General features: G+C 53.6%; 2 protein-coding genes across 4 annotated transcripts; both read left to right on the forward strand.

Moving 5' to 3' along the window:
* Nucleotides 1–2,339: 2,339 nt before the first annotated feature.
* Nucleotides 2,340–7,816, forward strand: LCK (LCK proto-oncogene, Src family tyrosine kinase). 3 transcript variants are annotated; one of them, XM_051638013.1, is made up of 12 exons: nt 2,357–2,458; nt 2,582–2,663; nt 2,748–2,838; nt 2,978–3,076; nt 3,185–3,288; nt 3,401–3,550; nt 3,977–4,129; nt 4,850–5,029; nt 5,439–5,515; nt 5,610–5,763; nt 6,190–6,321; nt 7,462–7,816. In XM_051638013.1, the coding sequence occupies exons 1-12, from the start codon at nt 2,357–2,359 to the stop codon at nt 7,662–7,664; spliced, it is 1,527 nt and encodes a 508-aa protein (XP_051493973.1). In that variant the 3' UTR covers nt 7,665–7,816. The 3 variants fall into 3 exon arrangements, with proteins under 3 accessions (XP_051493972.1, XP_051493973.1, XP_051493974.1); XM_051638012.1 differs by having other exon boundaries at nt 2,340–2,458; nt 2,582–2,838; XM_051638014.1 differs by lacking the exon at nt 3,977–4,129.
* Nucleotides 7,817–8,664: 848 nt separating this feature from the next.
* HDAC1 (histone deacetylase 1) lies at nt 8,665–24,787 on the forward strand. The gene is made up of 14 exons (XM_051638018.1): nt 8,665–8,763; nt 13,350–13,462; nt 13,845–13,962; nt 16,665–16,739; nt 17,829–17,967; nt 18,526–18,667; nt 19,786–19,878; nt 20,174–20,282; nt 20,415–20,555; nt 21,018–21,126; nt 21,223–21,353; nt 22,495–22,641; nt 22,761–22,809; nt 23,072–24,787. The coding sequence occupies exons 1-14, from the start codon at nt 8,715–8,717 to the stop codon at nt 23,097–23,099; spliced, it is 1,443 nt and encodes a 480-aa protein (XP_051493978.1). The 5' UTR covers nt 8,665–8,714; the 3' UTR covers nt 23,100–24,787.
* The last annotated feature ends 1,230 nt before the right edge of the window (nt 24,788–26,017 follow it).

Genomic DNA, 26,017 nt, shown 5'->3' on the forward strand with positions numbered 1-26,017 from the left:
AGTGAGCCTAGAAGAGCATCAGGGACAGGGTCAGGTCAGCCTTCAGCCTGGACACCCTCCAGGAGAGGCAAAGCCGGGGAGAGGCACCTACATGGCTGCGTGAGGACACACCTGCACACCCATGCACACACTCAGACACCTTACTGGGGGCACGGGGTGCCTACACACCCCTCCCAGGCTGCCTTCGCAGGAGAAATTCAGTTGCACAGATGGAGTCACAAAACCTGACTTCAAACACCCTGTTTCACTGGTGTGGCCCTCGCGCCGTGCAGGTGACACAGCTGCTGGGTGGAAATTGTGCTGTGGCTTCAGTACATGAGAAAAAAAGGAGAAAAAAAGAGAGAAAAGGAACAATAGCAGCACCTCCCTCCCTGCTCTGGCTTCGTGCAGGGAGGAAAAAACACCTCCCAGCACTGCTTGCTGGTGGTAAAGATGTTCGAAGGGCTGGGGGCAGGTTTTGGAGAGTGGGGGCTTCTCTGTGGGGCCAGGGTGGTGCTTGGGGCTGGGAATGGACTTTGCTGCTCCCCGGGCATCGCTGGGGCCTTGCCTGCTCCTGCCTGCATCAGGGCACTGTGGTGTGGCCAAGCACATTTTTGGGTGCCAAAGTGTATTTTTCAAATCAGCATCACTGGGAGGTGAAAGCACCCAGGTGGGGTGTTGTTTTTTTAGCATTTAAGCTCCCAAAGCAGCATTGCACGGCAGGGAGGGGGCTTGCTTGTCTGCCCTCTCCTCACCAAAATCACCCGTTGCCTGGTCCCCTTGGCTGCTGTGGCACTGGGCACCTCGGGGCAGCACTGTGGGGACAGTCCCTGTGTTCCTGCTGTGGATGTTGAAAGAACCCTGCTGACCCTGTCCCTGAGGGAGGAGCTCCTGGTCTTCAAAGCCCTGGCAGTGTGGGCTTCTGGCAGGCAGCAGATTCTGGTGGCACCTTGGGGGCCCTGCACTTTCCCTGGGGGCCCCCTCTGAGGCTCTTCCCTGTGTCCCCAGCTGCCCACGGGGGTACCCACTCCAATGAAGCCCCCAGCTGCCGTGCCCTCCTGGGCAGCACGGAGGGAGGTGGGTTTTGGTGGCTGCTTGTGAAAACACGGCGGCGCGATGGCTGCCGGGTAGGACACTGAGGAGAAAATGGTGGTGGCAGCGTTGGTGGCTGATGTCTCCCAGCAAAGCAGGTACCAGCTCCTGCCAGGGTCCTGGCTCTCTGCAGGGCATGGTGGGGACAGGGACCCTTGCAGCTGCATCGCTTCAGTGCCAAATAAAAGCTCTCTTGCTTGCCAAAGCAGCCGCTGATTTTGGGTGCCGGGGGCTGAGACACCTGGGCTGGCTCTCAGCTCCTGCCGTTGGCACCAGATGCCTGTGGAAACCACACCAGCCCCCCAGAGAGCCCCCCTAAAACTGCTGGGCAGGCCCCGGGAAGAGGATTTGGTGGCCAGGTCTTGGTGGAGATAAATCCCAGCAGCGTAGGCGTGGGGGATTCTGCGGAAGAGCTTTTTCCAGGGCCGTGGGCTGCTGTTTCCATGTGTCGTGCTGCCGTGGCTCCTGACTCTGAGCCCCTCTCAGCTCTGGTGGGAAGGCAAGAGCTGCCCGGGGGGTCTGCAGAGCCTGGATGACCTTGGAGGCATCAGTCCCCCAGTGCCAGGGACCCTGCAGCACAGCTCTGTGCCTGTTCGGTGTCACCGTGGCCAGGGCTGATGCTTGAGGGTGAGGGATTCTTGATGCTTTAGGGTGAGCTGCTGAGGATGCGGGATCCCCGAGCAGGGATGGGGGTTCTAAGGACACCTCTGATGCCAGAGCACAGTGACAGGGGCTGAATGTGTGTGTGTGGGGGAGGCTGAGAGAGCCCCGGGGGAGGGGGAGAAGGAAATCAGAGGTGATGCAGCGTGGGTGGGGGAGCACTTGCATCCGGCTCTGATCCCAGGAGCCACTTTTAGGGCCAGGGAGGTGCCTGTTGCAGCCAAACCTCGTAAAACACACGTTGTGGGGCAGAGCGAGGACTTATTAATTCCTAATGGGATAGTCATGGTGGAGAACACAGGGATTAGCCCAAGGGCTGGAAGGTGGGAAGGAGCCAGCGAAGGAGGCAATGCCAGGCTGTGCTGGCAGCTCAGGGAGCCTCAGGCTGGGGATTAATTGCCTTCAGTGTTTTTAATTAACAAAGCCAGAGCAAAATTAGGAGAAAATATGGCTGGTGACTGAGAGTCAGGGGATGCCCTCGGTTCAGCAGCCTGCAGGATGGGCCACGCAATGTGGGCAGCCAGACAGATGGATGCAGGGATGGGGATGTGCAGGAGCAGGAGGACAGGCATGGCTGGAGGGGGAGGAAGGCTTCCCTCACCACCCCTTGCCCCCCTCAGCCACCATGGGCTGCTGCTGCAGCTCAGACTATGATGAGGACTGGATTGAGAACATCGACATCTGTGAGCACTGCAACTACCCCATCGACCCCAACAGCAAGCGCCAGGTGAGCAGGGGGTGAGAAGACCCCCCTTCCCAGGTCCTGGTGGCCAAACTCCTCTGGAGGTGGCCATGAGATGGCCAAACCACAGCAAGGTGAAGGCTCATGGGGGTCCTTGTCCCCTCACAGAGGTTGATCCGCAACAGCTCTGATGTGCAGGACCCCTTGGTGACCTACGAGGCCACGTCCCCACCGTGCTCCCCGCTGCAAGGTAAGGACCAGCTGCAGCAAGGGGTGGCTGGGGACAGTTCCCCCCTTGGCCACCACCACCCTGCCCCTCTGTTGGCCCCCCCAGATAAGCTGGTGGTCGCCCTGTACAACTATGAGCCCAAGCACGACGGGGACCTGGGGCTGCGGAAGGGCGAGAAGCTTCGCATCCTGGAAGAGTGAGTGAGCTCTGCTGGTGCCCCAGCACCCACACTGGCACAACCCTGTGGCTCCCTGACTGGTGTCCTGGTGCTGCCAGGGGGGTCCGTGGGGGGTCCTGGCAGTCAGGGTGGGTCTCACCTCGCTGTGTCCTTGCAGGAGTGGGGAGTGGTGGAAGGCGCAGTCACTCACCACGGGCCAGGAGGGTTTGATCCCCTACAACTTTGTGGCCATGGTGAACAGCCTGGAGCCTGAGCCGTGAGTAGGGGTTGAGCAGGAGCTCTTCTGGCAGGGGGGAAGGTGCCAGGAGCATCCCCTGAAGGTGGCCTGAGCCCCACCAGCCCTAACCTTGCCCTGTGTCTGCAGGTGGTTCTTCAAAAACATCAGCCGCAAGGATGCGGAGAGGCAGCTCCTGGCATCGGGCAACACGCACGGCTCCTTCCTCATCCGGGAGAGTGAGACCTCCAAAGGTACCATCCCATGGGTTCCCCCAAGACCTCCTGCCACCAGCACTGGGAAAGGCGCTGGGAAGCATGGGAGGAGTGCTGGGATCACACACACATCTGGTCCCTGTCTCCTCAGGCTCCTACTCACTGTCGGTGAGGGACTTCGACCAGAACCAGGGTGAGACAGTGAAGCACTACAAGATCCGCAACATGGACAATGGGGGGTACTACATCTCCCCCCGGGTCACCTTCAGCAGCCTGCACGAGCTGGTGGACTATTACACACGTGTGTGCTGGTCAAGGGCTGGGGGGAATGGGGCTGGTCCTGCCTGCAGGCAGGGGATGGGGATGGAAGTAGGAATGGGGATGGGGATGTGTGGATGGAGATGGGGATGTGGGGATGGGTGGATGGAGATGGGGATGTGGGGATGTGGACATGTGGCTGGAGTGGAGATGGGGATGTGTGGATGGAGATGGGGATGTGGGGATGGGTGGATGGAGGTGGGGATGTGGGGATGTGGACATGTGGCTGGAGTGGAGATGGGGATGTGTGGATGATGGGAACGGGAGTGGGGATGTATGGATGGAGAGGGATACAGGGGTGGGATGCGGTAGGACGGGAGGAGCAGGACATGCTGCCACCCCTTCCCCAGCCTGTGCTGGGCTCCTGTGCCCTCTGCCCTGACGCTGGCTCTGCCTCCCTGCTCTGCAGGCAGCCCGGACGGGCTGTGCACCCGGCTGGGCAAGCCCTGCCGGACCCAGAAGCCGCAGAAGCCGTGGTGGCAGGACGAGTGGGAGGTGCCACGGGAGTCACTGAAGCTGGTGGAGAAGCTGGGAGCAGGGCAGTTTGGAGAAGTCTGGATGGGTGAGTCAGGGTGAAACTGGGGTGCTTCCTCCCGGGTGAGGAGCTGTGGGCAGGGTCAGCTGGGCCCTGCAGGGAAGGTCTGACCAGGGTCTCACCTGGAGCAGCCAGCACAGCCCCCACGTGTGGGACCTCAGCTTTTTACAAGGGTGCTGGAAGAAGGGAGGAAACCAGCAGCTCGCGGGCACTCTGCTTTACCCAGAGCAGCCCAGGCTTCTCCCCTCTCCCATCCCTGGCCACCCAGACCCCTTTGTGGGTGCTGGCTGTCCCCCAAGGTCCCCTCCGAGTACCCTGCAGGAGCCAGGCTTTAGCACACTGTCCATTTCCCCTAAGCCACCCCTCCTGTTTAAAGCCCAGCAGCCAATATCTTTCTTCCCTCCTGGTGGCTGAAAACCACAGGTAAAAATATCTGCTTGGTGGCTTAAAGTGTGGTTACAGATTTTTGCCCAGGAGGTGGCCAGCAAAGAGCTGTGATCATCCCCAAAAGCCCTCTGACTCCCCTGCTACAGCCCTCTGTGGTGCCAGGGCCCTTCACCAGCCTTTGCTGCCTCTGGGCTTGGTCTTCAGCCAACCTTTGCAATCTCCAACACTTCCTGCTTGTGCAGCCTTGGGTTGGGATGCTCTAGATCCACAGAGCAGCCCCCATACTCACCTCCTCAGCCAGCACTACGTGCCCCCTGGCTGTGCCTGGTGATGAGGTCCCTCTGCCCCATCTCTCCACAGGGTTCTACAACGGCCACACCAAGGTGGCCATCAAAAACCTGAAGCAGGGCAGCATGTCACCCAGTGCCTTCCTGGCGGAGGCCAACCTGATGAAGAACCTGCAGCACCCGCGGCTGGTGCGGCTCTACGCCGTGGTGACCAAGGAGCCCATCTACATCATCACAGAGTACATGGAGAAGGGTGAGGGTCCCTTGGGCACTGCCCACCATGGGTGGGGGCTGTGAAGCACCGTGGTTCCTTTGGCTCTTGGTTGTTCCTTTCCAGTGGTTGATGCTGGTTCGTGTGTCTCCAGCTGCATTTGGTGTCCTTCACCTCTCCATGCTCTGCATGCCAGCTCTTCCACCCCTGGGAGCTCAGGGGTCAGCCCTGGCAGGGGGAAAAGGACCTTGAAGGCAGGGTGGTCTCCTGCCCATCCCCTCCTGCCTGCTTTTCTGGGGGCTGCGAGCTGCCCAGCCCCACGTTTGGTGTTGTCTTGGGGGGTGCTGAATCCACGGCTGCAACACCCACCCCAACAGATACCCCGGGGAGGGGAGGGCAGCCCCTGCCTGCAGCTGAGACCTGCAGCTGAGACCTGCTGCTTTCATTGCAGGCAGCCTGGTGGACTTCCTCAAGACCTCGGAAGGAGTCAAGCTCAGCATCAACAAACTGCTGGACATGGCAGCACAGGTGAGGGGGAACGGAGCCGGTGGGGAGGGCTGGAGCTGGGGCCGCCCTGCTGGGGCCGTTAATTGCTGTTAATTGCCACGAACGCCACCGGCAGATCGCCGAAGGCATGGCCTTCATCGAGGCCAAGAACTACATCCACCGCGACCTGCGGGCTGCCAACATCCTCGTCTCGGACACCCTGTGCTGCAAAATCGCCGACTTCGGGCTGGCCCGCCTCATCGAGGACAACGAGTACACGGCTCGAGAGGGTGCGTCCCCCCCTTCATGTGCCCCCCGATTCGGGGTGCAGGCAGCTGGGGGCCGCGGGAAACCCCCACCCCCCCCGGCCGCATCCCGGGGGAGGGGGACAAGCAGCGCGTGCCAAGATTCTTCTCCCCCTCGTCCATTTGTGTCCCCCCCCCCCAGCTGGAGGGGGGGGGCTGCAGGACCTCGCACACCCACCCCACCCGGTTTTTGGGGGGGTGACAGCCCTGTCTGGTGGCTGCTGCAGGAGCAGGGTCCAGCCCGCAGCGGGGGCTGCAGCCGGCCAGGAACGGGGGCCCGGGGGGTCTGGCTGCCACCGAGCTCCGCTCATCCCCAGCAGGGACCGGGGCTGTCTCGGCGTTGTCACATCAGGTCCAACACCAAAGGGACCTTTCCAGCTCGGCCTTAAAGTCTTCATTTCTCCCTTCCAGGGGCTAAATTCCCCATTAAATGGACGGCGCCGGAAGCCATTAATTACGGCACGTTCACCATCAAGTCCGACGTTTGGTCTTTCGGCATCTTGCTGACGGAGATCGTCACCTACGGCCGGATCCCGTATCCAGGTCGGGGTTTACCGGGGGGTGGTGGGATGGGGGGAAGGGTGTGGGGGTGGCAGGAGGGCTGTGACCCCCCTCCCCACGCAAGCGCAGAGCCAGCCGGGTGTGCATGCACCGCCGCACGCACGCACAGCCCCGGGCTGCCCCGCCTGGCTCCCTGCCCTGCCCCGCCGCGGTTCCCACCGCTTCCCCGGGCACATTTTGCACCAAAAGCCACCGGGGGTTTCAGAGGATGGAGCTGGGGGGCGGGGAGGGTGTTTTTGTGCGGGGGGGAAGGAAGTTTCCCCCATGGGATTTGCAAAGCCAGGATGGGATTTGCGATACCTCGGATACTTGGGGGGGGGGGGGTTAGGGTTAGGATACTGGGGGGGGGGGGAGTTTGTTTTCTGTCTTTTTTTTCAACTGGTGACACTTCACCTCTTCGTGGTAACCTCAAAAGGCAACTTTGAGCTATGAAAGCAGTGTTCTGGGCATGTGTTTCTCCTACAGTTTTCAGGAAAGTCAATGGGGGGAAAAAAAAAGGGGAGGGGGGGAGGGGGATCCTGCAGATGAATGCAGCTGCGTTTTGATTAGGTTAGAGATCAGGAGGAAATTCCTGAGTGTGAGGGTGGTGAGACCCTGGCCCAGGTTGCCCAGGGAAGCTGTGGCTGCCCCATCCCTGGCAGTGTTGAAGGGCAGGTTGGATGGGGCTTGGAGCAGCCTGGGCTGGTGGGAGGTGTCCCTGCCCATGCAGGGGGTTGGGACTGGATGGTCTTGAAGGTCCCTTCCAACCCAAACCATTCCATGATCTCTGGTGGCTGCAAAATGAAGATAAGGTGCCTTCAGAAGGCATAAATGTATATAGAGAAAAATGGACAGTAATGCTGTAAGCTTTTGTATTGTCCACTTAAAAATACAAGCATATATAACTGCAGTGGCATCATTTCCTTGGGGGCCACAGCAGCACCGAGTTCTTGTTCAAATGGAAGAAAAATGTGGGGCTCTCATCTGCAAATGCTCAGTTCAAAACTCATGTGACAGACGTGTGAGACAAACAGGAACCAGCCTGGCTCCTGGATGGTTGGACTCGATGATCTCAGAGGTCTTTTCCAACCATGACTGTGATTCTCTGATCCGAATTCAGTGCCACATGTGTTGTCCTGGCAGGGATGACCAACCCCGAGGTGATCCAGAACCTGGAGCGGGGGTACCGCATGCCACAGCCCGACCACTGCCCCCGCGAGCTGTACGAACTGATGATGCAGTGCTGGAAGGAGAGGCCCGAGGAACGTCCCACCTTTGAGTACATGAAGAGTGTGCTGGAGGACTTCTTCACCGCCACCGAGGGCCAGTACCAGCAGCAGCCCTGAGGACCCGAGCCAGGGCACCCAGGGGTGCTCCCCCTCACGCCAGGTCCCCACAGACTCCACGCACATCACCCCAGGGGCACTGCCTGGACCTCAGCAGTAAAGATTGGAAGCTGTTCAGATCTTTGGAGCGGTGGATTTCACACACACCCCACACACCCCCCCCCCCCAGCAGGTGATGGGACCCTCCAAGCCAAAGAGTGACTCGGAAGAGTAGGGGGCTGGCACGGGGGGCTCCAGGGGAGCTGTGCAGGGCCCGGGGGGTGCTCAGCGCCCCGTCCCTGGGCTGATCAGGGTGCACGTGCAGCCCCCAGCCCCACAGGGGCCATGCCAGCCTCTCTGCTGGGTCTCGCTGCCTCCTTCCCCCCCACTGATGGCAGACCCCCCACCACAAGCAGTGGCTGCCCCAGCCCTCGGCCCAGGGACGCCCCTTCTCCCCTCCCGGGGTGTTGGCAGGATCTGACCTGTAACCGCGGGGGCATTTTGGGGCAATAAAGGCCTTTTCAGCAGGGTGCTGATGGCAGCCCTGGGCAGGCTCTCAGGGAACGGACCCCACTCCCACCAACCCCATCCCAGGGTGCTGTGGGGACCCCCAGAACCCCTCCCACGCGGACCTCGGCTGTTTGAAACCCCCCCCCAGGACCCCGCTGTGTCCGGGCAGGACAAGCCGGTACCTGAGCGCTGCTAGAGGCTTGTGCCACTCCCCTGCACGGCCCGGGATGGTTCGGCCCCACCTGGAGTTTCCCCCAACCCCCCCACCCGGACCCTCTCCCCAATTGCCCCCCGCTCCCCCCCCCGCGCCCCAGCGATGGTGCAGCCCGCGCGGCTCCCCCCGCGCTCCGCAGTGGTACAGCCCAGCCCCCCCCCCCCTCCCTCCGCGGAGCCTGCGAGCGGCCCCCGCGCCCTCCCTCTGCGCATTCCTATTGGTGGAGACGCCGGAGGGGGCGGAGCTCCCGCCTCTGATAGGCCGAGGGCCGCGCGGGGGGCGGGGCGTGGCGCGGGCGGGCGGCGCTGCGCGGGGCGGGGGGCCCGGCGCTGTGGGGAGGCAGGAAAATGGCGCTGACGCAGGGGACCCGGAGGAAAGTCTGCTACTACTACGACGGTGAGGGTCCTGCGGGGCGCCCGGGGCGGGGGGGGGCGGGCGGCCGCCGGGGTGGCTGGGCCGGGGGGGTGGGGGAAGGGGCGGGGGATGTGGGGGGGGGGGGGCTAAGAGGGGTACCAAGGGGGGGGGGAGGGGAGGTGGGGGGGGGTTGGGGGTGACTGGGTGTAATGGGGGTCACTGGGGGGTAGTGGAGGTCACTGGAGGCTAATGGGGGCGGTACTGGGGGGTAATGGGGGTCACTGGAGGGTAATGGGGGCGGTACTGGGGGGTAATGGGGGTCACTGGAGGGTATTGGGGGCGGCACTGGGGGGTAATGGGGGTCACTGGAGGGTAGTGGGGGTCACTGGAGGGTAATGGGGCAGTACTGGGGGGTAATGGGGGCGGCACTAGGGAGTAGTGGGGGTCACTGGAGGGTAATGGGGCAGTACTGGGGGGTAATGGGGGCGGCACTAGGGGGTAGTGGGGGTCACTGGAGGGTAATGAGGGTGGTACTGGGGGGTAATGGGGGTCACTGGAGGGTAATGGGGGCGGTACTGGGGGCAGCACTGGGGATGGGAGCTGAGAGGGGTGGCTGGGGGAGGCTTACAGGGGCTTACATAGGGGTTGGGGGCTGCTCAGGAGGGTGGCGAGGGGTGATCGGGGTCGCTGGGAGGGGGGGTGGGGGAGAGGGGCTGTATTGGGGAGCAAGGGGTGGGTATCGGGAGCCCTGAGGGACAGGGGAGGGCTGGGGTAAGGGGGGTATGGGGTAGGGGCAGGATTGTATGGGGGCTGCAGTGGTGCTGGGGGGAATGGGGAGACTGGAGAGCATGGGAAGGATATGGGAGAAAGGGAAGAATTGGAGGGAAAGATAGGGGAGCAGCGCTGGGAGATGAGGGGATTGAATGGGATGGGGAGTGGGGGACATCTGGGGACTTTGGAAGTGGGGAAAGGCTGTGGAGGGTCCAGGGTGGGCAGAGGAGCATGAATGAGGCTGAGAGAGGCTTTGGGAGCTGTGCTGAGATGCTGAAGGCTTCTGGGAGGATGGGGAGCACTAGGGGAGGTGCTGGGGGGCAGGACAGGTTGTGGGGACGCAGAACCCCTGTGTCAGGAGGAGGAGGCAGCACTCCTGAGGCTGCCACTGGGGTCAGTGGTGTTGCTGTCCAGTGAGAGACAAACCCAAAGGTGTTGGGAGCCAGACCACCTGCGTGGTGGTTTGTAGGGAGTTCCTGTGTCTAGGAGCATTGTTTAGCTCTGGCTCTGAACTTGGCAGCATTGCAGACTGTCTTTTTTTTTTTTTTTATTCATTTTTATGAGGCTGGGGAAGCAGAAGTGCTGCTTTGGAGCTGTGTAATCACCCCAGTGGGGTAGTGGAGTAACGGGGTGTCAGAGCTGGCCAAATCTCAAGCTGGGGATCTTGTGTGGCTTCTCCACTTCCACCCTGTAATCTGGGGGAGAAACCAGTCACGTCGCTGCTGCACTTCACAACCACCTCCCCTTTGCTGGGGCAGCTTGGTGCCTCAGCAGTGGGCAGGCTCACATTTTTAACAGAGGCTGTGATCGCTCTGCCAAAGGTGTCGTGCAGTTCTCCATTTCCTCGTGGCTTTTGGTCTGTGAAATCAAGTAAAAAAACTTTTCCTTGCCCCTTTTTCCTGGTAAGGGGGTGTGCTCAGTGTTCAAGCAGCAAAGCTGGCTCTTTGAGACTGTGTGTCAGGTGTGCAGGGAGGGCTTTTTCTTTCTGTGGGAAAGCGAATGTAAGCAGTGGGTTTGCAGCCTGTGGTGACAGCCCTGCTGGGTCTCTGACTCAGCTGGTGCCTTTGGGAAGGCAGGGTGAGGAGGAGCCTGGGTTAGAGCACTGGGTGCAGTGAAACTGAGCTCAGTTTCACCACACAGCCAATCTCTGTGCAGCACCCATCGTGTCAAAATAGACAAGGGGCTGCTGGAGAGACCTTAAAATGCCTGGATTAAACTTAAAGTGCTCACAGGGAGGGGCAGAATGTGTGTGTGACCTGGATGTTGAAAGCAAATGGGTTCTGTGTCCAAACCTACCTCTGTCCTTGGAATGTAGTGTGTTCACAAAGCAGCTTGTCAGTTTGTGAACAAGTTGTGATCTTTAAAGGCAGAGGATGATGTCTTAAATATGAAATAACCAGTCATTTTGTGTGAAAATGCTAGCAGAGAGGCTCTCCTTGCAGTCTTTATTGCGTGGTAACTACATGAAGTTAGAGTTACACACTCTTTGTTTATAGCTGCCCTCACTAATTTGCCCTGTGGTGAGATTTTGGTGCCTTTTTTTCCCCCCTGCTCTTTTATGAGCATCTGGCCACCATCCACAGTGTGTCCTGAGGTGGAAGGGGACTGTTGTTGTCAGGGAAGACATCATCTGTGGTTGTGGGAGCCCAGTTTGTTAGGGTCTTTTATTTTCCATGTAGGAAGCAGCACAGCCCAGTGCAGTAATTCCCTAAAAGCAGGTCTCTGGGTGCTGTTGTGGATGGTGTATGGGTCTCTTCCTTGAGGCCAGACTCTGCTCAGGGGTGTCCAGTGAGAGGACAAGGAGCAGTGGGCACAAACTGGAACACAGGAGGTTGAACCTAAATACAAGAAAATACTTCTTTCCTGTGAGGGTACCAGAGCCCTGGGACAGGCTGCCCAGGGAAGTTGGGGAGTCTTCATCCCTGGAGACATTCCAAACCTGGATGTGTTCCTGTGGGATCTGCTCTGAGGGATCCTGCTCTAGCAGGGGGGAGTTGGACTAGATGATCTCCAGAGGTCCCTTGCATCCCCCACCACTCTGTGACTCCATGTGTGTGATTCAGCTGGCAGGAGGTGCTGGAGAAGGAGCCCAGGGTGCAGGGAAGGGTCTGGGTGGGATTGAGAGGATGGGGAAAAGATCATTTGGTATCGTGAGGGTCCTTCATGGGAATCCTGAGGGGTGCTGAGGATGTGTGTGAGGGTTTGAACTTTCACAGTAACTTCTCCTTTACTAGCTCCCCGTGCAGGGACTTTCTTAACCCCAGCAGGCAGGAAGAGGGGTCTCTTGGGTTCACACACTTCATCTGTGCTGATGTCCTCAGGCAGACAAGCTCCTCTGGTGGGATGTGTTGATCAGAGTCCACACCAACAGGTTTTGCCTGGGGCATTTCCCTTGCAGCCTGAAGTGAAGGTGACCAGTTTTCACACCGTGGTGTAGTTTTGTACTGGTATTTTCTAGATAAGTTCTTGAGCACCTCTTCCTGAGTCCCCTAAACCTTGACTGAACCTGATTTTACTCTTGGGAAAGTTGCCCCAGAAAGATACATTTGTGCAAAAACCAGGTAAATTCCAGCAGCAGGATTATTTGGCTGTGGGATTTGCAGTGTTTGCATCTACTTTGCAAACAGGGCCCTGTCCACAGGAGGAAAAACTACAGCTGTGTGCTGGGAGGAAGTAGCAGCTTCTCCTGAATGTTCAGATCAGTGATGAAATATTAATACTCCCAACTGAGTCACCAGCCAGACCGGATTGGGTCTCCTGCTTCCTAAATGGGTTGGGAGTTGTACAACTACATGAACAACTTCGTCTGGTTTCCCAAGAAAATGAGCCTTGCAGGGTATGACTGCTCCATGGGGCTGTGTTTCCTGCTCTTGGGAAGTTTTGAGCTGCTAAATCAGGCAGGAGGCAGGAATCTGGATGTTAAATTTCTCCAAGTTTCATGAAAATAACTACCCTGGGAGAGGAGGTTGTGGAGGGGGAAAGAAACAAGCCTCCAGTCTGTGGTGTCTGCTGTGGGTGAGTGCTGCTTGTGCTCAGGTTTTGCTGGGTAGGAATGAAAAAAATCCATGTGGGGAGATGAGCTGTGGGATGTAATTCCAGGAAGGTGACTGTTAGTGCTGGCACCCATAGGAGAGCTCGTCAGGTGCTCAGTGTAGGTGTGTGGTTCCTGGGGACTGGGATTCTTCTGAAAGGTTTCCAGAGATGACAAAGGGTGAAAATGATCAGAGCTGTGAAGCTCCATCTAGGCTGGTGTTTGCTTATTGAGAGAAGTAGCTGCTTTGTGTCTGGGTTCTGTGAGTTGCACGGTGAGGAGTGGAGGCTCTGTGGGGTGAGTCGTTGTCTGAGCTGGGATTAAACTCCCAGGGCTCCTGGTGTGTGTGTTCCTGCTCGGAGAGCAGCTGCACTGGCTGTGAAACCTGTGAGCTGGGCAAATCTGGGATGTCATGGATCCAAACTGCCTGGAGAGGACATTGGAGAGCTGGGGATGGGCAGATGTGGTGCCCAAAGCTCCTGCTGCCCAAGAAAGCTGGTGTTCCCTCCTCTTATCATCCTGAAGAGTGATGTTAGTCACCCAGACTCTTGCCTGGATTGTCTTGCTCCTAGCCTGCATTAAAAAAATTCCTTGTCTGGCACCAGTTTCCAAATGTCTGTCTTATTTCAGTCTAGGATAAATGTTTCTGACTCTGTGGAGAACCCTGTACAAGCAAGGTGGGAGACCCTGTCCCCTGGGGACAGAGGTACTGCTGAAGAACAGATAAAATGGCAGATGACCTGGTGGCTCTGGTGTCTTGGCTGTGATTCTGTTTGAAGGAATTGATACTTTTCCCTGCTGTAACAAAAAGCTTTTTTGCTCCCAGGTGATGTTGGGAACTACTATTATGGCCAAGGACATCCCATGAAACCCCACAGGATCCGGATGACCCACAACCTACTGCTGAACTATGGCCTCTACAGGAAGATGGAGATATATGTAAGTGTAGGGCTGGTTGTGAAGAGGAAAGATCTTACTTTGTGTGTCAGGTTTTAATTTTGATGCTTCAGACTCATAAGGTCTCTGTTAATGAGCCAAAGAGGAAAAGAAAAAAAAAATTTAAACAGTTGTGCTGGTGTGTTTCTGCTTTTTTCTGATTGTTTCTCTGTTCTTTGCTTCAGTTTTGGAGGCTGGAAAATTGCATTTTTCCCTTCAATATTTCCTTTATTTAGAGCTGCAATATGTCCCAGTCTCCAGTAGTGGCATTCTTGCTTTGAAAAGAAGTTTCTCTTGTTGGATGCTGCTGGGTTGAGGGATTTTTTTGGGTTGATCCTGGGAGTAAATCTGAGCTACAAACCCTGCTGTTTTGTTGTCCTTGCAGCGCCCTCACAAGGCGAATGCAGAAGAAATGACCAAGTACCACAGCGATGACTACATCAAATTCCTGAGGTCCATTCGCCCAGATAACATGTCTGAGTACAGCAAGCAGATGCAAAGATGTAAGCTCTGCCAAGGCTAAGATTTGGGGTTCTGGGAATCCTAGGCCAGAGGACTGGTGATAAAAAGAGTGGGAAGAGCCATGGGAAATTGTCTTGTCTCCTGACTTGGGTTTTGATTGATTTGGTAAATCAAGTGTTTTAAAAATGAGTCCTTTAATGATGAATTTTAATGTTACAGAAACCTTTTATTTTGATCTCTCTGCAACCCTGAGCTGATGTTCTTTGGCAGTGACTGTGGCAAACTAGGTTTTTAGCAAGTACAGATGAAAAGTGAGGAAGGCTCAAGGTTAAAACAGCATTTTGGTCTTGAACACTGCAACCCTCAGAGCAGAAAGCAGTTGTTAGCCCGTGGGGTTTCTTTTTTGTGAGGAAGAGTAGTCTCCAGTTTAGAAGAAATAGGGCTCTTGAGTCTGAGGCAGGAGCACTTGGAGCTCTGGTATGAGCTGAAGGGGACAGATGTTAAGGCACAAGCCTGTAAGGGTGAGCTGCTTCATGAGTAATAGACATTGAAAGACTTCCTACAGCAAAGGATGTGCCTTAATGTCCCAAATGACATCTACCCAAGTACATATTTACACAAATGAGCTGTTTACCCCTGAAGCAGATGCAGCTCATGAGCTCATGAATGCCCACTCTGCTCTCTCTGGTAGTCAGCATTTCCTGTACTGAACTCTTTTGGCCTGAAGGAGGAAAAATATGAAAATTAATCTTAAGCATGCAGAGGACAGAGCCTTTCTTCAACAAAACCTGCAGAGTAGTAGCCTCTGTGTAGATCCAGAGCTAGCACAGGGGCTTGGAACAGGGAGTAGGGATACAGGAGGCAAGGTCTTAGAATCATCAAATGGTTTGGGTTTGGGTTGGAAGGGACCTTAAAGCTCATCCAGTCCAACCCCCTGCATGGGCAGGGACACCTCCCACCAGCCCAAGTTGCTTCAAGCCCCATCCAACCTGCCCCTGAACACTTCCAGGGATGGACAACCACAACTCTGGGCAACCTGTTCCAGTGTCTCACAACCCTCACAGTGAAGAATTTTCTCCCAATGTCCAACCTAAATCTCCCTTCTTCCAGTTTTAATCCATTACCCCTTGGATTGTGCAGGTCACTGCTCCCAGTGCAGTGGTAGGTCTCTGCAGCCTTCTTGGTGCTTCAGCTTTCTCTTAGAGAGAAGGATAACTGCTGTGATTTCCATAAGGATGGTTCCACCTGGAATGCTGGGCTCTCTCTGGTTTATGTTCTCCCAGCTAAGAAGCTCCTTGCCCACCCACTGCAAGGAAGAAGGAGCATTTGTGCCTCTCATCTTCCACCAGAGCTTTGTGCCTCTAGGCAAGAGTTTGACCTCTGTTATTAATATTCCCACTTAGTAGCCCTGGCTGCTTGGGATGTCCTGGTGGGGAAAAAGCCCAGCTGGCTTCTGTTGACACAGCAGCTCCTGTCCTGGCCAGGCAGCATGGAGGGATGCCCTCAAATGCTGTCAGTGCTGCCCATGAAGTTCTCAGGGGCACTGAAGGGAATGAACAGGCTCCAATTCTGCTGATGCCCTGCTGCCTGAGGACTTGGGAAGAGCTGCCCTGTAGCCTCAAGGGCAAGGAGTTTAATTTGCTGTAATGGGAAGCATGCAGAAATTGATGGCTGCAATTCTCCTCACTTAACAGGGAAAGCTTCCAACCACCTCTTTGAATTAATTATTCAAACTCTGCAAGTTGCCAGGCCCTGCTGAAGCAATTGGTGAGCAGGGGCAATTGCTTCCTTCTGGGTCTCCTGATGGGCATTGTCCTTTCCAGAGATCCCTGGCCCAATATGGGACCATTCAAACTCCAGTATCACACAGTCTTTATGGAGACTGTGCACTGAGGGGTTTCTGATGCTTGCTGGAGCTTTGTGCACGTGAAATGCAGAAGAACCTACAGATGTTGTTACAAAAGTAAGGGGTTGGTTGGTTTGTATAAGCAAATCTAGATTCTTGTTACTGTTTTTATTTTCAATCTAGAACTGCAGTTGGGCTGAGAACTTAAAAGCTGACTGTCCAGGGTGGAGTGAAAGGCATGTACAAGGTGGAACTGACAGATGTGGGTGTAAATTTCTCACACCACTGTTCATTGTGTCCCTGCTTTCTCCTGGCACTGGCTGCTTTCTCAGCTCCTCAGCAGCAAACGGGAGTACAAGCCTTTCCCACTGGCTCTGGGGTTGTATGTTGGAGCTCAGGCTCAGCTCTGTGGCCAGAAGTGGCACAATTCCCCCAGAAGGCACAGGGTGGGGGGTTTGCAGTGTGACCTGAGAGGTGCTGCCCCTGTTCTGCACAGCCTGGAGCAGCACAGAGCACTGAGTGTCTCAGGAGTTGCTGTGAGGAGCAGCATGTCTGTTCCAGAGCTCCTCCTGAGAACAGCTCCTCGCTGCCCACTCTGGAAACCAGCCCAGCAGATGATGTGCTGCTCTCCAGAGCTCCCAGGACCTGCTTTCCTCTTTTCCTACAAGTCAGGAGCATCTTCCCTACAGCAACAACCTTTTTGCCTCATCAGGCAACCCTGGGGCTGATTATATTAATGTTTTCTTATTCCTGCCTGGTCTTTTGTTCTTTTAAAACAATGTTGTTCACTTACCTGGTTAGCTTTTAAAACCAGAGGGGTGATAGACACTTTGCCATTTAAATCTGTGATTTATTTATAGTTTTCTCTTACACTAACTCTTTTGTGTTCTTTCCAAGTTAATGTTGGGGAAGACTGCCCTGTGTTTGATGGGTTGTTTGAGTTTTGTCAGCTCTCTGCTGGAGGCTCAGTGGGTAAGCTCACCAGTTGTCATTTTATTTTCTCTGAAGTAGATGTTCATTGTGTAGGTCTGTCTAAAAAGTGAATTTGTTGTAGGTGGTGGGTGGGGGAGAGGCCCTGTGAACCTGTTCCTGGTCTCCTCAATAGTCAGATCCAGATTTCTCCCCATGTGAGAATTTGAGGCCAGCAAAGACAATGTTAAAACAAAACCACAGCAGCACCAGGGGCTTAATAAAAAAAGAAATAAAGTGAGATTTGCAGAAAGAGCAGTTGTAAAAACTTTGCTCTGGTCAGGCATGACCTTCCAAGGAAAGAAAAGGGTTACTTTGTCTGTTGTTTTTAACAAAAAGCCACTCTGGACATGAAGCAACATAGAACCTGAAGGGCTTCAGGAAGCTCCCTGGAAGCTGGAACATTCGAACTGCTTTCACTGTTCCTGAATACTTTGTTGCAGGGTACAGGGTGTGGGGGAGTCCTGGGGCTGTGCACAGGCCTTAAAGCTTGATGGCTGCTCCTCCCACAGTGACATCTAGAAGTGGTTTCCTGTAAGGCAGCTCAGCAGTCCCTACAAGTCCTGACTGCAGCATTTTTGGAAGCAGTTTGTGCTCTCTGGTCCCACAGCTGTGGATTCCACAGAATATACCATCTGTTTCGGTCCTGGGAGAGTTGCAGAATTGGCAGAGTTGATGAAGGGGGCTGGGGGCAGAGAACTTCCTTTGCCTAAATGCATGTTCAGTGAATGACCTAAATGTATGTTGGATGAAACCTTTCATTTAAATCCTTTGTTCAGGGCACTAAGAAATCTAGACTCTCTTCAGCTGTGACCCCAGCTAGGATGCTGTGGACTTGGCTGTGCAGATGTTATGCTCTGAGGCTAAAGTGGGAAGCAGGGAAAAGTGTGTGGAGACAAAACAGAGCCTGCAATTCCCTCCCCTTTGCCTTTTGTTAGTTTGTTGAGACACGAAGTGTTAAACCCTTGGGCTTTGCTTTGTTCAGCACCCAAACACCCACCCAGGCAGGATGGGATCCTGAGGGACAGGTGCTTTGCCCCTCGGTCTCTGCCCTGGGGCTCTTGTGCTCACGTGTTGTGCTTCTCCCAACAGCCAGTGCTGTGAAGCTGAACAAGCAGCAGACAGATATTGCTGTGAACTGGGCAGGAGGCCTTCACCACGCTAAGAAGTCAGAGGCTTCTGGCTTCTGTTATGTCAATGACATCGTCCTGGCGATCCTGGAGCTCCTCAAGTACGGGCAGGGCTGCTCACCCCTTTCTTTGTCTGTTCTGCTGCATTTCCTCCCAAGTCCTTGGTGTTTTCTTCCCAGCCTGCTGTGTTTTCCCAGGAGGGCTTAATCAGCTGTCTCTTGGGATGCAGTACTCTCTCTGCCAACAGTGGCACAGTGCAGGAGGCTTGGAGCACTCTCTGGTTGCTCTTAGGCCCTTCCCTCTGCCACCCACCCTGGCAAAGGGGCACAGCTGTGAAGTGTGACAGCTTGTAGCTCGAGGCAGACCTCAGCAAGGGGCTGGGACACAAAAATGCAGCCTGAATCTGAATAAACCAAGTTGAGTCTACCTGCAAAGATCAGTTGCAGCAGCACAAGCCGCTTTATTTTCCTCTGTGGTTCTGTTCCACTGCTGACCAGGGCATGACTCTCTTTTCCACAACTTTGGCTTGTAGCCTCCAGAGAGAGCTGCCTGCTGGCTGTGCAGCCTGGGGCTCCCTTGCTCTCCTCCTGTTTGCTCTGCTGCTGAAGGCAGCTTCTGCTCTGAAGAAATGCAGCATTTTGACTCCTTTCTGATCCTAGGTATCACCAGAGGGTGCTGTACATTGACATTGACATTCACCATGGAGATGGTGTGGAGGAAGCATTTTACACCACAGACCGGGTCATGACCGTGTCCTTCCATAAGTATGGAGAATACTTCCCAGGAACAGGGGACCTCCGGGTGAGAATGGAGAGAATTACCCTGAAATGTAGTTTGCTGTCATTCTAATTTAATTAAGATCACTGCTCTCCTGGGTTTTCCTGCTCTCAAAGTGGCATTTCTGAGGGCAAAGGTGTATTTGTGAGGCAGCTGGTGGGCTCTGGAGTGGGTGCTTTGTTCCTGGGGCCTGTAGAGTATCAGCCTCTTAGCAGCCTTCTGCTGGGATTATGCTCAGGCAAGTGACTCTGAAGGTTGCATGTTGGTCACCTGTAGCTACTGGCCAGTTAAGTTTGGCCACACAAGCTTTTGGCTGAAAGCTTCTGACTGAGTATTTCGGTGTGTGTTGGTTTATCCTGTTGGCATTTCCTCCTGTGACTCAGTCCTGCAGGTTAATGAATCGTGCTGTTAACTGTGGCACTCTTTCCAGTGAGATACAGGTGTGGTTCACTTTGGGACCTCTGGCATTGCCACAGTGCTCTTCTCAGGGGTGAAAGGTTCTCTTTTTTTTTCTTTTTTTTTTTTTTTTATGTGCTTTTTGGTGGAGTTACATTTTTCTGATGCAAATTCTCTTGTGAGTTGGGCTTTTTTTCAGCCCAGAGTTTGGCACTGGTTATGTGAACTGGGATGCAGCTGCAGCATTCTTTCATGGTGCCTAAATGAAATTATTATATTTTTTTTTTCCATAAAACACTATAGAGTATGAGAGAGATAATGGAAATGTAAAAATGGGTCTATGATTTTGAAGTAGAATCCTCCAGTACCAGACTGCACAGTCAGCCCAAACTGGTATTTTGGGCTGTGCATCTCTGCAGAGTGTACAGGTTTGGAACTGGAATTTTAGCTGCCAGTTTTGTTGCTGTGTAGGAGAGTGACTTTTGCCAGGGAACTGAGAGCCTGTGTGCTCATAGCAACATGGAAGTGATGACAGTGGTGGATTTTTCTCCCCTGAGCCCTGAGGGTGAAATGCAGCTACCTGGGAGTCAGGTGGCTCCTGCCGGCGCAGTGTCTGCCCGTGAGAGCCTGGGCTGACATGCAGGTTACACTGATGGAATCCCAAACTTCCCTTCCTGATTTTGAGCAGAGTTAATGTGCTGCAGCTGGTTCTGTGCTGACTTGTGGTCTCTCCTTGTCTCCAACAGGACATTGGTGCAGGCAAAGGCAAGTACTACGCTGTCAACTACCCCCTGCGGGACGGAATTGATGATGAGTCCTACGAAGCAATATTCAAGCCAGTAAGTGAACATAGCTTTGAGTGATTCCTTGGGGATGATACTTTGTCAACTGGAGCTGTTGGAGATTGATTCAGTCTTCTGTGATAAGATTCTTCAGGGGCTCTATTCCTCCCTCACAATTGCAGCCTGTCATCAGCAAGCTTCTCTTTGTGAGAGCCTCACTGTTACCAGTGTAGGGGAGTCAGCAGCTGTGGGAACACCAGGGGTGTCTTGGTGTCACTGGCTGACGTGGCCATTGCTGTGTGGCTGTGACACTGTCCCATGGAGAGTCTGTAACAACAGGTTTCTTGTTTAGGTGATCTCAAAAGTGATGGAGACGTTCCAGCCTAGTGCAGTTGTCTTGCAGTGTGGGTCAGATTCTCTGTCAGGGGACAGGCTGGGTTGTTTTAACCTGACCATCAAAGGTAAGAGTGCCTTGCTGTGCCAGGGCCAAACTACCAGAAATAATATCATTAGATTTCATGCCAAAATTTGTTCTTCATATGCTGTGAGGCTGTGACTCTTTCTTCTCCCCCCCCATGCTGCTTTTGCTGCAGGTCATGCTAAGTGTGTGGAGTTTGTAAAAAGTTTTAATTTGCCCATGCTGATGCTGGGAGGAGGTGGCTACACGATCCGCAACGTGGCCAGGTGCTGGACCTATGAGACTGCTGTGGCTTTGGACACTGAAATTCCCAATGGTAATTCTCCCCTGGAGCCTTTGGAGCAGGACTGAGGGACAGTGACACACTAGAAACAGAGCTCAGGGAAATGATGTTGCTGCGGGAGAAGGAGCGACAATAATGTTTCATTAGCTCTTGGTTATGACTGTGGAAGAGCTTTGGGGTGCCCTGATTTGCAGTAGCTGCTCTTGTTTGCATTCTAGTCCTCTAGCTCCTCCCCTCCAACAAAAGGGACCCAGCAGCTCTGCTGTCTCCCTGAAATGAGATGACCTTCTACTGACAACTTGTGTGTGCACTGATAGTGTTTAACTGCCAAGTGACTGCACTAAGTTGTCTGCTTGGATCTGAATTGGGGCTAGGAGAGCTTCAGCTCCTGTCCCTTGGGGAAGGCACTTGTACTTTTCACACAAGGGGTTTGTGGCATTTTGTCACCAGCCCAGTGGTAATTAGGTGTTTATTCCTTCTTTAACTTGCCTGCAGAGCTTCCATACAATGACTATTTTGAGTACTTTGGACCAGACTTTAAGCTCCACATCAGCCCCTCGAACATGACCAACCAGAACACCAATGAGTATCTCGAGAAGATCAAGTGAGTGTTCCTCTTGGTGAGGCTGACACCTCCTGCTGGGGTCTCCACACCCATGGGTGGCCCCTTGCTGACGGGGTCTCCTCCTCCTGGCTCTAGGCAGCGTCTCTTTGAGAACCTGCGCATGTTGCCCCACGCCCCTGGTGTCCAGATGCAGCCAATCCCTGAGGATGCTGTTCAGGAAGACAGTGGAGATGAAGAGGAAGAAGATCCTGAGAAACGCATTTCAAGTACGTGCTTGGCTCTGGCCCAGCTGCCTTGCCTGGCTGGGGATTGTTGAGCTGCTCAGAGCCTGTGGGGGCAAACCAGGGCGAGGCCAGTTAGGTTCAGAGATTCATAGAATGGTTGGAGTTGGAAGGGACCCTAAAATTCATCTAGATCCAACCCCCTGCATGGGCAGGGACACCTCCCACCAGCCCAGGTTGCTTCAAGCCCCATCCAACCTGCCCTTCAACACTGCCAGGGATGGGGCAGCCACAGCTTCCCTGGGCAACCTGGGCCAGGGTCTCACCACCCTCACACTCAGGAATTTCCTCCCCATGTCTCATCTAAATCTCCCCTCTTCCAGTTTTAATCCATCCCCCCTTGTCCTCTCCCTCCCCACCCTTGTCCCAAGTCCTTCCCCAGCTTTTCTGGAGCCCCTTCAGGCACTGGAAGGAGCTCTAAGGTCTCCCTGGAGCCTTCTCTTCTCCAGGCTGGACACCCCCATCTCTCTCAGTCTGTTAGCTGGAGAAGGGCGCAGACTCTAAACTGCTTTTCCGTAGTGAAAAGAGGAGCATGTTTGTCTGGATTCCTTCAGTTTGAATCTGTTTCCACCTTTCTGATGGGGCTGGTGAGCTCAGGCAATGATGCTGTGCACTGCAGAGCTGACAGATTTCTTTTTCCTTGGAGAAATGGCACCTTTGCCAGATGATTTCCATAATGGGAGAACCTAGGCTCTGATGTGAGAATTTAAACAGGTCCTGTGATGTAGGTGCTGTGACAGAGGATATGCTGGGAGACTGTCAGGTTTGATCCCAGAAGTTGTCTTCTGCAGTGAAAATGCTAATTTCTCTCCAGATTGGCTGGTGGCCTTTAGATCTGGCAGCCAGACTTGCTCTGTGTGAGGCTGGTTAACCTGCTTCTGCTGTCAAGTCTAGACATCCCATTGCACCTCATCCAAGTTGTACATGTGGTCTTGGATTGTGGGCAGGAGCAGCTGAGGAGTGAGGAGTTAAAAGAAGGTAGAAAGTGTTTTTATCAAGGCCTCATTCTGACCTGCACAGGCCCAATAGCTCCTCCCAATGAGCAGATGGAGTTGGGGAAGTTGGTGTTTGGTGTCTCCTGACTTGGAAATCTGTTCAAACAACCTCTTGTCCTCTTCCCACTCAGTCCGCAACTCCGACAAGAGAATATCCTGTGATGAGGAATTCTCTGACTCCGAGGATGAGGGGGAAGGAGGGCGCAAGAATGCGGCCAACTTCAAGAAAGCCAAGCGTGTGAAAACGGAAGAGGAAAAGGAGGAAGAGGAGAAGAAAGGTAAGCATGAGAGCCAGGACCAGGAGCCCTCCCAGCTCTGTGGAACTTTTCCTGGTGTGTATTTTCCTGCTGCACTGCCGTGTGTCTGGTGGTTTGTTTTGGTTTTTTTTTTCTCCTAGATGAGAAAGAAGAGGAAAAAGCAAAAGAGGAGAAGGCAGAACCCAAAGGGTGAGCCCTCAAATGGCTGTTCCTGAGCTCCCTTCTGCACCTACCCATGCCCCCAGGGGGATCTTGAGGGGTTGGAGGGGAGAGGTGATAGTTTGGATGGCTTTGTCACGGGCTCTTAATGGGGAAAAAGTGACAAGTTTTAGATGAGGACGGGTCATATAAGCAGCATTTTTTAAAGTCTGTGGCTCTGGCTTGTTGTTGAAGCTTGGGGACAGCCCAGGTTGCTGGTTTCAACCAAATTCTTCACTGTTTGTTTCCACAGGGTGAAGGAAGAGACAAAATCCACCTAAGATGGCTGCTGCTGGACAGTCCTTGTCAGTGTGTAGTTGTCATAGGTTAGCTTCTCTGGTTGCCTCCCATTCCACAGGATTTATATTTTATATATGTTTCTGTATATATTTCTATATAAATATATAAATGACTTGAGAACTGTAAATTATTCCTTGCTGCACTCCACTGGGAGCAGGTAGGGAGGATTCTGTGGAGTAGTCAGACCTGCACTGCCCAGATCTGGTGACTGGGAAGTTTCACTCTTGCCTTCCACTGCCTCCTTAGTGTGTCTTTAAAAACAAAAATCACTTCCTTTCTTTACTCTCCCCTCTGAAATAACCACCCTTGGAAAAGAATAATTTAAGTAGAAGTAGTGTCTGCAGTTCAGGTTAGGTGGAAGGCTGGCCATGAGGTTTTTTTTTCCTTTTTCTTTTTTTTTTGGGGGGAGAATGAGTTCTCCAATGAAGCCTGTGAGAGACTGACTGTTCCTTTGGTCTTCAGTTTTGATTCCACCGTGGCAAGTTCACTGCAAGCTGGTGCCACTTCTCAGGGTCAAATAGTGCAGTTCTTGAATAGAGTTGGCTACCTCCCTGCAGCAACCTGGTGGGAAGAGATGAAGCAGCTGAAAAACCATCTGAAAAGTGCTTTGGTGAATCAGCCCCAGAGCTCTGCAGGTGCAGATCTGGAAAAGACAAAATGAAAACCACCCTGATGGTGGTGGTGGTGGAACCTTTTCCAAGATCCTGCAGATCCAGTCAGCATGGCAGCATTCTGCATCTCGTGTAAGAGAAGGGATGACATTTTTATACCTTTTTTCCTATGTCTGTGCCCCTCTGTGCAGGGGAAAGTGAGTTACTGCCCCTTTGGCTGCTGCTTTGCTTTTCCTGTTCTCCCCTCAGCTACACATGATGTGCTTTCTCAGTACTGATCTGTGTCCTAGGCTGAAACCACTGCAGAAATTCCCAGCTTGTCCCAGACCCTGGCTGAAACCTCTTGTCCATGTGTATCCTCACTAAAAACCTCTTCAAGTACAAATGTTTTCAGACTGAACCTTTCTTCTTTCCTGCTCCCAAGGCCAGTAAACATGGAGAACCTTTTTATCAGCCCTCTGAGCTGTTATCTTTAGAAGGGAACAGCAGATGGGGCTCTGTACATTTTTAAACCTACTCCTCTTCCTGCTCCCACGCATTATCTCACACCCAAAAGTCTTTTGTGACCAGAACTGGCCCTTCTTTTGCATCTTGTTGGTTTGTGTTGCGTTGGGTTTTGTTTTTTTTTGGACAGCTAATCAGTAGATGAGCTTTTTTGGTGAAAGGCTTTGCAGAAGTGTTGCAGGCAGTTTGGACTCGCTGCTCTCCTTTCTCAGGGGGATTCCTCTGTCCATAAGAGGATCTGTACCTCTCACTGGAGTGCTGCTGATGGTTTCAACTCTAATAATGCTGCTAACTTAACACAGGTTATTTTAAAAATGTTTTATTTTTTTAAAGACTTCTTTTTTTTTTTCTTCTCCCCCCTTTTCCACCCTGAGTTTTTTAGTCTCTTTGGATCTGAGTGATGTGTTTAACTCCTGCTCTTCAGTGTTTGTACGTGAAGCGAGAGAGATCAGTGTATCTTTGTGTCTGGGGGGTGGGAAATATATTGTGGTTTTTTAAAGATGCTTTTATTTTGAATTTTGAGAATCTTTGTAATAAAAACTGGTACATTTCTATGGTCGGTGTGAGTTTGTGCTGCTTTCTGCTGAGAGGAAACACTGGGTTAGAGTGGGGGTTCAGTTTGCTTTCAGGGCCATTGCTGGGAAGTTGTGCAGGGCCTTGGTTGTGATGTGGTCCAAGTCCCAACAACAAAACCTGACAGCTGGAATAAGGCTTTGGGTAGAAAGGTGAGGGGTGATAGTTTTCCCCATTTTTCACATGTGTTAGTTCAAATGCATCCACTGAGGGCTTTGGAACATACTCTGTGAAATACTGCTTTTGTCAATGTTTGTTCTTCATGTTTTTTCCCCCCCTGTTTTATAAAATAGCCTTGAAATTCTGCTCGTGACCTTCCCTCCAGAAGAGGTAAGTTGAAACCCCATGGGGTTTTGTTTGCTCTTCTGCTGAGGGTCACTGGGGCAGCTCTTACTGTCTCTTTCCTAAATTCCAGTTGGGTTCTCCTCCAGCAGCACTTGGGTTTGTGGTTTGTTTGGGGTTAGCAGCACTTCATGCAGCTGATGCTCTGGGAATAATGCTCCTCTAGGAAGGGAACAATGAGTTCTGGGAAGGGAGGATCTTTTGGATGAACTTCAGTGGGGTTTTTTCCTCTGGTGTTCGAGTTAAAAAACACAATTTATATAATTAGGAACAGGTTAGTGCTGCAATTGAGTGATGATCACACCTGAACTGGACACAGGAGAACCTGCCCTTGATGTAGCTAAGAAAAACCTTTGTGTGGCAGAGTTGGCTCCCATGGCCGCAAGAATAACTCCAGGCAACTTCATGGTCCTTTTTCCCCCAGAGCAGGCAATTAAAACCCTCTCCTCCTTGAACAAAAAACCCCCAACTGTTCCAATTCAAGTTCCCCCTGCCAGATCAGGCATGATCTGTGCAACTGCAGCTCTTCTCCCTCCCAGGCTTTCTTAAAATGGCTGCCAGTCGTGCTGCTGCATCCAGCCCGGACCCCGGCCGGGCCACCGTGCAGCTGTGTCCCTCACATGAGGAGACACAAAATCATTTGCAGGCCACAGTGTCTGCATTTTAAACACCTTTTTTTGGTGGTGGGTTTGTGGGTTGTGGGGTTTGTTTGGGTTTTTTTTTGCCCCCTTCCTCCCCCCCTCCCCCAAGGAATAGGGATGATTCCCTGCTGCGTTTGGAAGCAGGTTGCTTGGCTTTAGCTTCCCACTATGGGTGGAGCAATGAAACAAGGAATTTTGGGTGTTTTCACCTACCTCAAGGGCCACAGA

This window comes from Apus apus, chromosome 21 (genome assembly GCF_020740795.1).
Source record: "Apus apus isolate bApuApu2 chromosome 21, bApuApu2.pri.cur, whole genome shotgun sequence".
Classification (NCBI taxonomy): Eukaryota; Metazoa; Chordata; class Aves; order Apodiformes; family Apodidae; genus Apus; species Apus apus.

Coding starts and splice junctions, on each gene's coding strand:
- LCK (XM_051638012.1), top strand. CDS start 2,357: ATGGGCTGCTGCTGCAGCTCAGACTATGATGAGGACTGGATTGAGAAC. Junction 4,130..4,849: donor GTTTGGAGAAGTCTGGATGG/GTGAGTCAGGGT, acceptor ATCTCTCCACAG/GGTTCTACAACGGCCACACC. Junction 6,322..7,461: donor CGGCCGGATCCCGTATCCAG/GTCGGGGTTTAC, acceptor TTGTCCTGGCAG/GGATGACCAACCCCGAGGTG.
- HDAC1 (XM_051638018.1), top strand. CDS start 8,715: ATGGCGCTGACGCAGGGGACCCGGAGGAAAGTCTGCTACTACTACGAC. Junction 13,463..13,844: donor ACAGGAAGATGGAGATATAT/GTAAGTGTAGGG, acceptor TTGTCCTTGCAG/CGCCCTCACAAGGCGAATGC. Junction 22,642..22,760: donor GGAGGAAGAGGAGAAGAAAG/GTAAGCATGAGA, acceptor TTTTTCTCCTAG/ATGAGAAAGAAGAGGAAAAA.